This window comes from Chanos chanos, chromosome 13 (assembly GCF_902362185.1).
Source record: "Chanos chanos chromosome 13, fChaCha1.1, whole genome shotgun sequence".
Lineage (NCBI taxonomy): Eukaryota > Metazoa > Chordata > Actinopteri > Gonorynchiformes > Chanidae > Chanos > Chanos chanos.
In genome coordinates this window covers 8563903-8573312 of record NC_044507.1, presented here as the reverse complement: position 1 = coordinate 8573312, position 9410 = coordinate 8563903, and the positions used below count along the sequence as shown (strand labels likewise).

Here is a 9410-nt window from a genome sequence, read left to right as displayed (position 1 = left end):
AGAAATAAAGCCACATGATTTGTTACATGACTGTTTCTGTCATCTATTTATTTAGAAAATGCATTTATATAATTAACATCGAAAACTGTGAATGTGGCAAAAGCCTACACATTAAAGTCATATTCACTCCAGGCTGAGTAGTTTGGCTATTAACATCAGTAGTTGGGACAGCTTTCTCAGGAACAGAGGTAAACATCAATATCTACTGTTTAGTGGCTACATCCGTATCATCATTATGAGTACACTGGCCTGGTGTGCAATATAATATAGCACCATGTCTCAGAGCACAATAAAAGAGATAGCTTGACAATAAGACTCCAAAAAGATTTCTGCCACACTATTTTTTTTTGGGTGGGTGGGGGTCCTTCAAGCCTCAGACTCAAACATCTTCTTCCTGCCACCCATGCCAGCCTTGTCCTCAATGTTCTTACGCCAGTCACCAACATCACGTAATTCCTTATCCTGAATAGCAAAAGGAGGGCAATTAAAAGGCAGTTAAGATATACGGTTAAAGAGCAATTTAAAACAGAGATAATTAACATCTTGATAAATTGCTACCACAGTGTGAAAATGCATTTGATGATCTGTAAACAGTCATACTCTGTAGTATTAGCTGCTTTCCTTGGCTCAAAAGGCTCCTGATGGTCACTTTACGATCATTTCATTGCTTTCAACAAAAACTGGACCGAATTAAGATCCGACAGCTTTCAGATAATCCACTCTATTTATCACAAATACACGTACTTCCTCTTTGACCTCCTTTTTCACTTGCTTCAGGTTGGCTCTGAGATCCATGGACACTTTGTGCTTGGAGCCCAGCAGAGCCTGAAGCATAGCATCTGCAGACATACGCACTTTCTTTAAAGGTGGCTTCTTGAACTTGCCCCTCAAGTCCACAATTTTTATGTTTAGGTCTTTAACCTGAAGTTAAAGAGACATCACCCTGTGGTTAAGAGTAGAGGAGCAATATTTTGAGACATGAGAGGTGAGGTACAGTTCAGTGAGAGCCTACCTCATTTACAACCATGTTAACTTTGTGCTCCAACACGTATCTCTCCTCATCAATCACATCAATTTTGGCATGTAACTCTCTGCATAGTTCCTAAGGGGAGAGTGGAATTATTTGTTACATTGACACAACTTGTCCCCTTTGTCTGGCTTGGGTACACTTGGGTAATCACTTTAAGGTGTTAACAGTGTAGGGGAATTTAAGTTATCTTGAGGGGTTTCAGTTACTTTTAAGGATTACACTGAAAAAAATCCCTTGCACATGGACCTGGTTAGGACCCTGTCCTTAAGAGCAAAGATGCATCCTATATCATGCAACTACTGTAGCACTGAACAATATGAGGATCAATTCTGTGGTGATTATTAAAAGTCTGATAAAGCCATTAATTTAGTGTAGCCAAAGGTATGAATGAATGAATGCATGAATGAATGCATGAAAGAATTACTGCATTACCAAACTACAAAACAGGAATTAAAGTTTGCTCTTTGTGATAATGTGCTTCTATAATCTTAGTTAAAGATTCAAAATCTATCATTAATTACATCCATGGCCAGTTACTACACTGGGAGTAACTGGTACACTCATTGACATTAAACACTCTTTTAACAGTAATCTTAAAGGCACAGGCCTAATCAGTGAGGCTGCTTTGACATTTACCTGTAGTTCCTCTTTGGTATGTGGCAAAACAAGAGGTGGGCAGCTCTCCTCCATGTACTTCTCTCTCTCCTCTTTCTTTTCAGTTACCTCAGCATCAAGCAAATCCTTTGCAACTTGGAGCATCAAACTCTGAGGACAGATACAGATTTATGATAATCACGTTTGTTGACTATTGACTTGATCATGGACTTCCTATGTGGAAATGCTCATTACACCATCTATTGAAAAGTGAAGTGTGATGTTTAAGGAATTTTACTGATAAAACTCCTTACTTTCAAATGGTATTTTCGACTCATGGACATCCTTTTGCTGATGGAGAGGGAAGATCAAATCACACCTCATTTCGTAAAGTTCACAGTCAAGCTCAACAGAAAGATACTGCTGTTCTGTTATTAGCAACAGCTCTCCGATTCTTTAAGGGCTTAACATGATTATTCGTTGTTGTTGAAATATGAATTCAAACTGATTAAGTCAAAACTGTGTACTTACTCAGACATTTTGGCTTTTTGGTGTTTTCACTCCTAAGAGCAGCATGAAAAATCACATACATGAGTTATTGTAATTAAGATAGAGAACATTTTTCAGGAATCCAATGTATATGACTGTCAATTAACATTATAAAGTAGTGCACGGTTTAAAACTTTAAGGACAAAAAAGAGGAAGGAAAATATGCTAAACGATGAAGCGAGTGGTCATAAAACAGAAGAAAAATATCTAAATCTGTGAATTTTTGCACTTCAAGGAAGAATCACAATTTGATTCAGTTTCGCTGGAAACATATGGACATGTGATTCTAAATTTGGGAGGAATGATTGCTCCCAGATCCCTCCTTGACTGATACAGTATAATAAGCTTCTCCTCAGGAGGTCAACGTAACACTACACAACAGCTGGTATCTCTGCTCCAATGCCGGTCCACCCTTCTGGAACATAACTTAGATGACGAAGACATAAGAACACATCTCCAGAATAGCTCCAGCCCCTTTATTCCACAGCAAAGGACTGTCTTCACCTCTCAGCTCACTTTATTTATACAACTTGAGTGATGGACCAGGCAGACTGACTGAATGACTGACAGATTAATCACCCAGAGCAGTTGATGCACTCTATTTCCTAAAGGTCACAAATGAACATCTATGAAGTCACCATCTAGGCTGTTGCAGAGTTTCCATATGGGGACAGAAAGAAGAGGTACTATGGAGTTCTGTACAATCATGATTGTACAACTGTTGAGTAGCATTACTTGGGAAACATAGGTGAAGGAAGGCAAAATAGGTCCGTTACTTTGACAACTTAAAATGAATTGGCAAAGATATAGTAAGGATGACAGCTGTGTACCACCATGTCAGCTGGCTTGATTAAATGAAGCTAATCTCCACACAGAGATTTAAGTGTCTGACATTAACATGAACTAATGTTTGAAATACTAAAGCACCTAATTTATCCTGACATAAAATAGAAAACGCATCCACAAGGGAGGAAGTTACTGAAACAGTAATTTCTCTCGTCCAAAAGATAGTGTTGACAAGGAGATAAATATTAAAGGTTTGCTTTCAGGCTTATTACTTGACATGGTGTCACCTTTCAACCTGTCACTTCACCAGTCCATATATCAGGCAAGTTCTGCGGCCCCCAAAGAACACAGTTCACCAAAACACATAACCAAAGAATACTACATTGTCCATTACCAGTCCAAAACAAAAACCATTACACACAGATTCCAATTAGAGTCAAGACATCCATGCTTTTCAAAAGTTAGATTTTGTTGCTTGAAATGGCTGCATAAAAATCATCATCATTGATTTGTGATGCAAAATAGAGATGCAGAAATGCACCAGTTCCCAAATGTCGATCCCAAAGTTTCAAATTGGCTAAATGACTGCACTTCCTTTATATGAGGTCGGAAATATTTAGTGTATATGTTAGTGTTCCCACTTAAACAAGTAAGAGTCATGCATAATATTATTTAAACAAATTTATACCACAAAATAAAACATTTTCTATTTTGATTTGATAATTGTATACATAAACACACAACTGACTATGCAAAATAATGATAAGTTCCAATCATGAGATATTTAATAGGAGGAGGAAAATGTCTCTCACCTTACAAATAGAAGAAGAGGACAAGCTTGAGAAGATGACCAAGTGACTGACCACATAGCCTGTTGAAAAGTGTTAAGAAGATATATATTGCATTCTATGATCACACTGTAAATCCTTTCCTTCTCTTTATGGAGATGGATTACAACTCAAACCAATGAGCAGACAAGGTCATGAAATACAGCACTATCCCGCCTTCAGTGCTTCTTCATTATAAATAACCTGGCCTTCAAGATTGTTGTTCTTACTTTGTTATCTTTTATTTAGCAGGGACAAATAGTTTCTCTATTGACAGACACAACAAAGAGTTCATAACAGCACTGAATCACATTTACTGTATCTGTAAACTACTACATGAATTTTCTTACATACTTAATGAAGCCAAGGTGTTGAAAGGGGATGATGTTGCCATTTTCTATTAGATTTGTCTGACAGCATCAGAAAGAAATGAGAGAAGTCAATCAACCATCACTTATACCCACACGCCTGTAAAATTCCACTATAATTTAAAGAGGTTTAAAAGAAGCTAGAATTAACAAGTATCTTTGCATTTGCCCACTGAACTCATGTACATTCAGTACAATTGTGACACATAAATACACACAAGGAAAATGTATGAGCTTAGATTCAGAAAAATTACTTTGGCAAATCATGAGATCAGCTTCCTCAGTCATTTCAGCAAAGGTTCTGCAGGATAGCCAGGAGACAAGGTAGCCAACCAAAGAGCATGACCTTGCTATGACCTGTGAACACAGCTGAGGCATCTACCACACCAGCATTATGAGAGCAATAGACAGTCAGCTATCAACACATGAATCATTTCAGCTTTTCAACCTAACAGTCAGTGGTGGTTCAGTTCCCTCTGAAATGTATGACTTCACGTATAAATGTAAAATTAAGCAGGGACATGTCTGCAAATGGTTCATGTTCTGTAATTTACAACATTGAAGTTTCCAAATGGTTTCAAAATTTTAATTCACCCATGGTCTGGCATTAAACTCCTTTAAAATAATTTTTATATCTCACATTTTAGATAGAAATAAACAGAAATAACAGTTTGAGATTTTGACTGTTATAATTTCACCCAGGTTAATCCAGTCAGTCTTAAAATCATAAAGTTAGTTAGCCTCCTCCTGTTAGTGTCTAACAGTTTAACAATTTCATGTTAAATTCAGCTGAAGCTCCCTTCAGGTTATTAGTGTTATTTTCATATTTTGAATATAGGATTTTTCCAGTAGAAAATCCAATACAAGAAAATCTGATGTACTGATGCAAGAAAATGCAACAAAAAGTACTTGTGACAAATGTCTGTGGGTACAATGCACATAAGCTGTGTCACAAAGTTAAGTACTGTTCTCATAAACTGTTTTTGAAAATAATTCTGACAGACAGGGCTTGTATAAATTTTTTGTTTTGATTTTATCAGTATATCAGGCCAATATTAGGTGGGATTAGCCAGGACTTCTGTTACAATTCGGTATCACAAATATGGTTTTGGCTTAGAACAATAACTAAAAATACCCATTATGTTGTATGAGGAATGACCATACCATACAGAAATTTACTTCAAACCATTTATTAACATGCAGGGTACTCTGCATCTACATCTGTTACAGCCAGAAAATGTAGACTACATCCGAAATTCCCTCTATCAAACAAATTTGTTCTCTGAATGAAAATATATTGCCTCAGCATAAAGCAGTTACAGATATTAATTTAAGTTTACAATAATGTTAGTATCTTGCTAGTTTTTTCTATGATTGAATATCATTGTGAACAATCAAAGCAGCTGAAGACTGTAAGACAGAAGTAGACATAGAGATAGCTGCTTTCTACTGAGAGGCCAGAACGACAATTAAGAATTTTTGTGAAATACAGTTACAAAATTTAAGACTCTGTCTCAAACATCTTCTTCCTGCCATCCATACCAGACTTGTCTTCAATATTCTTACGCCAGTCACCGACATCACGCAGTTCCTTATCCTATAAGGGGGAAAGGAATAAATCATGAAGGAAAAAGACTATGGGACAGTCAAGTGAAATGGTTTAGTGTTTTGTCAATGATTTATTTGAGATCACAAGGTTATCACAGAATTATTATGGGATAAAAAAAGATCTCCCAAATCATGTGATTTTACAGTATTTCTTATATGCTGATTTATGCTAATGTAGATTTCCATGTAACTGAGAGGCCTAGCCACATTTACTTAGTCTTCCTCTCTTTCTTACACATAACTTACAAATAACTGTGTATGCGAGATGAGAGCTGATCTGGATGTTTGAGTTGTTATCTCAAGTATAAAATCAGAACATCCTTGTCTATAAGTTTGTTTGAGCTGCAGATGAGAAGTCACTTGGTCACCTGCTTGTTCAGTCACGTTTGTGCTTTGATAAAAAGACGTATACACTGAGTGTCTTGTCTGGCTGATATCCTCCTGCTCAATCACTGGGTTCAGGTGGTTTTGCACAGTGTCCCCCTCTTCACATATCATAAAAAAAGTGTAAAAGGTTATCACCCACCTCCTCTTTGACCTCCTTCTTGACTTGTTTCAGGTTGGCTCTCAGGTCCAAGGATACCTTGTGCTTGGAACCCAGGAGAGCCTGAAGCATTTGATCAGCAGACATACGCACTTTCCTAAGAGCAGGCTTCTTGAATTTGCCCTTCAGGTCAATAATTTTGTATTTCATATCCTCAATCTGGAATCAAGGAGACAGGAGCATATGTGTCACTTTTTAATATTAGAAGTTCTTCAGTCAAACCTCAGTCAAAAACAGTGAGATACAGTAAACCGTGAAATTTAAATGCTACCTCCTTAGCACTTTTGTTCACTTTGCTTTCTAAATCATATCTTTCCTCATCAATGGCATCAATTTTATGGTGGAGCTCTCTGCAAAGGTCCTGGAGAAACATAGAAATTGACTTATTATTACTCATCAGTTTTGTATAGAATAAGAGATTTTTCTCTTTTGATACCTTAACCTGTGTTTCCTTATGAATCTAAGGCATGAATATTTTGAATTTTGTACCTGTAGCTCTTGCATACTTCGTGGCAAAGACAGTGCAGGGCAACTCTCGGCCATATATCTCGTCTTTTCCTCCTCTCTCTCTTTGGCCTCTGTCTCCAGTAAACCTCTTGCAACAGACAGCATTACACTCTGACATATAGACACAAGACAAGTATTCAGGCCAAGATCAAGATATTAAAAATTAAATCAACTTAAAAAAATATAATAGTGCAACAGTTACAATAATGCAATAGTGGGTATAATAATGTCATTCATGTTTGATGCAAAGAGGTGAAATGAATTCAAGGATCATGCATACCTTTAAGTGATGCTTGCGACTCGCTGACATCTTTTTCCTGGGGAGTCATAAAATTTTTGTTCTTTTAATTAGTATTAATCATGATACAGGTCAGTGGTGACAAAGTGACGTAAGCTTAACAGAATAAATCAGCACATTAGTCCCTACACATGACAAAAAAGACGTTTCCATCTAAATCAACGAGATAACTGCCTGTAAGCTCTGCATAGTTTGAACACTCAGCAACAGTGAACACCTGTGAAAAGTGTTGATATTGCTGTTTCCTTCTATTTATAGAGAGAAAATATCAGCACTGCTCAGGCTTCAAGTAAGATGATCTGCAAACAACTGGTTAATTATCAGTCTGAGGAGACACCTCGTTAGAGTAAATTGGATCAAAAATAGTGTCACTTGGATGATATTAGCTCATATTATCTTTAACAGGTCAGAAGGCGGTAATGTCCGTTCACAATGTGAAATCTAATGCCCACAAGTTTTTGTCAACTGCTACAGTCGCAAACACATTTTTACTTTGGGAGTGTATATGAAGTATTTAGCTAAGGGGGTCCTGTCTCAGCACTGTAATATGGCCTTTACCATGTGTCCTTTCCTATTGAAGTTATTATATTCTAACCGTACTCTGTGTTGAAGCAACATCCAATAAACATGATATGGATTCTTTATAGAATCTTTAACAAAACTATTAGCTGTGCTATTAAGAGAGCAAGATCACAAGGAAGGTTAGCGTTGTCACATTAACAGAGATTTTTTCATCATCATAGCTAATGACATTTTAAAATAAAGCTCAAAGTCCTGCCACGTTAGAGGAGAGCAGTTGACAAAGTATGTAGCTGACTACGAATATCAGACAAATAGATGATTCAAAGAAGTTACATATCAAGGCAGGTCAGGTGAGCTTCTAAATAGAGCACAGTAAACTCATGGTTAATATTTGTCTTGCTATTTTATTATTGTCTTGTTTTAGAGGATCATTATTCTTTTATTTTTCTATAAAAATGATTTAGAAGCAAAAATGTAGTGGAACTATGCTATTTAAATGCTAAATACAGAGTAACACAATGTTGGAAACATTTTTTTTGTCTCTAATTAAGGTGTGAAATATGACTGTTTGCAACTGAGATTTAAATCATTAAATGCTATTTTTTCAACGTGAATATGTGAGAAAGTTTTTTTGTTTGTTTTTTGTTGTTTTTTTCACACTTGACAAATGTGTGAGTGGGTGATTCTCTCATCTATGGAATGGGAGGGGGTGGGGCACAAAGAGCACTGGGGGAAACTGGCAATCATCCAGAGAAAAAGTATGCCCTACATGTGAGGACCTTGGTCCGAATCCAGCTATTCTCTACTTTCCCTTTCATTAAATTCAGTGTGGAGTTTGCATCCGCGTGTCTGCATGGGTTTCCTCTGCGAGCTCCGGTTTCCTCCCACAGTCCAAAGACATGGAAGTCAGGCAAATTGGAGATACTAAATTCCCCCTTGGTGTGAATGCATGTGTGATTGTGTTTGTCTAAGTGTCTGCCCTGTGATGGACTGGCGACCTGTCCAGGGTGTTTCCCCACCTCTCGCCCAGTGAGCCCTGGGATACACTCTAGGCACCACTCCCACACACACACTCTAATTAGGATAAGTGGCTTAGAAAATATATGAATGAATGAACGAATGAATGGACAAATGAATGGATAAATTCAGTGTTTTCACGTGTTATATGTTGAAAATGTTTCACACGTTTAGTACACCTTGGAAACATTTTAAATGTTGTAATATATATATCACACAGTAATAACCTTTGATTTTACAAATCTATTTTAAATCTGAACACACATTTCTTGCATGGTGCCAGCATGAATTAAATGTTTCATTAATGTACGTCATATTTAAGAGAATCCAGTCAATAACAATATAATGTGATTTCATTACCCTTCCATAAGCAATGTATGAGTAGGCCAACATAAAACTATGTATCCAGCACAAATACTAATTAAATGCATCTGGCAGTCAAGAACAGCGATTTCCACTTGTGCCATACATGCTATCTTCGGCTTGAAAACCAATTCCGAGATCGTTTAATGATTTTCTGATGCGTAGAGTGAATGATGCATTTTAATCTAATGACATGCTGCTTTTCAGGGGACTTACTCTGACATCTTGGCTAAGTCTTGTTCTCACACCCTGTGAAATAAAGAAAGAAGTAATGGGTTTAGCACTGCATCTACAGTGGTACATTTCATCACTAAATCAAATATATTACAAAATTTGAAACAGATGTGATGAAAGTAAAAAATAAACATTTATTTATAGAGGCAGATTTTCATTTGTT

General features: G+C 36.8%; 2 protein-coding genes across 3 annotated transcripts; both read right to left on the bottom strand.

Annotated features, from left to right (window-relative positions):
• Window positions 1–366: 366 nt before the first annotated feature.
• LOC115826244 (troponin I, fast skeletal muscle-like) lies at window positions 367–2163 on the bottom strand. Of its 2 annotated transcripts, none has more exons than XM_030789982.1 (6): window positions 2156–2163; window positions 1939–1975; window positions 1667–1795; window positions 1013–1102; window positions 745–921; window positions 367–462 (listed from the first exon to the last, which is right to left on the bottom strand). In XM_030789982.1, the coding sequence occupies exons 1-6, from the start codon at window positions 2161–2163 to the stop codon at window positions 367–369; spliced, it is 537 nt and encodes a 178-aa protein (XP_030645842.1). The 2 variants fall into 2 exon arrangements, with proteins under 2 accessions (XP_030645842.1, XP_030645843.1); XM_030789983.1 differs by having other exon boundaries at window positions 367–456.
• Window positions 2164–5655: 3492 nt separating this feature from the next.
• LOC115826231 (troponin I, fast skeletal muscle-like) lies at window positions 5656–7132 on the bottom strand. Its single transcript, XM_030789968.1, has 5 exons — window positions 7094–7132; window positions 6796–6924; window positions 6578–6667; window positions 6289–6465; window positions 5656–5751 (listed from the first exon to the last, which is right to left on the bottom strand). Exons 1-5 carry the CDS (start codon window positions 7121–7123, stop codon window positions 5656–5658), a joined length of 522 nt encoding a protein of 173 aa, XP_030645828.1. The 5' UTR covers window positions 7124–7132.
• Window positions 7133–9410: the final 2278 nt, after the last annotated feature.

Coding starts and splice junctions, on each gene's coding strand:
- LOC115826244 (XM_030789982.1), bottom strand. Junction 1,796..1,938: donor GTCGAAAATACCATTTGAAA/GTAAGGAGTTTT, acceptor ATCTGTCCTCAG/AGTTTGATGCTCCAAGTTGC. Junction 463..744: donor AAAAGGAGGTCAAAGAGGAA/GTACGTGTATTT, acceptor TTTGCTATTCAG/GATAAGGAATTACGTGATGT.
- LOC115826231 (XM_030789968.1), bottom strand. CDS start 7,123: ATGTCAGCGAGTCGCAAGCATCACTTAAAG. Junction 6,925..7,093: donor GTCGCAAGCATCACTTAAAG/GTATGCATGATC, acceptor TCTATATGTCAG/AGTGTAATGCTGTCTGTTGC. Junction 6,668..6,795: donor GAAGTATGCAAGAGCTACAG/GTACAAAATTCA, acceptor ATGTTTCTCCAG/GACCTTTGCAGAGAGCTCCA.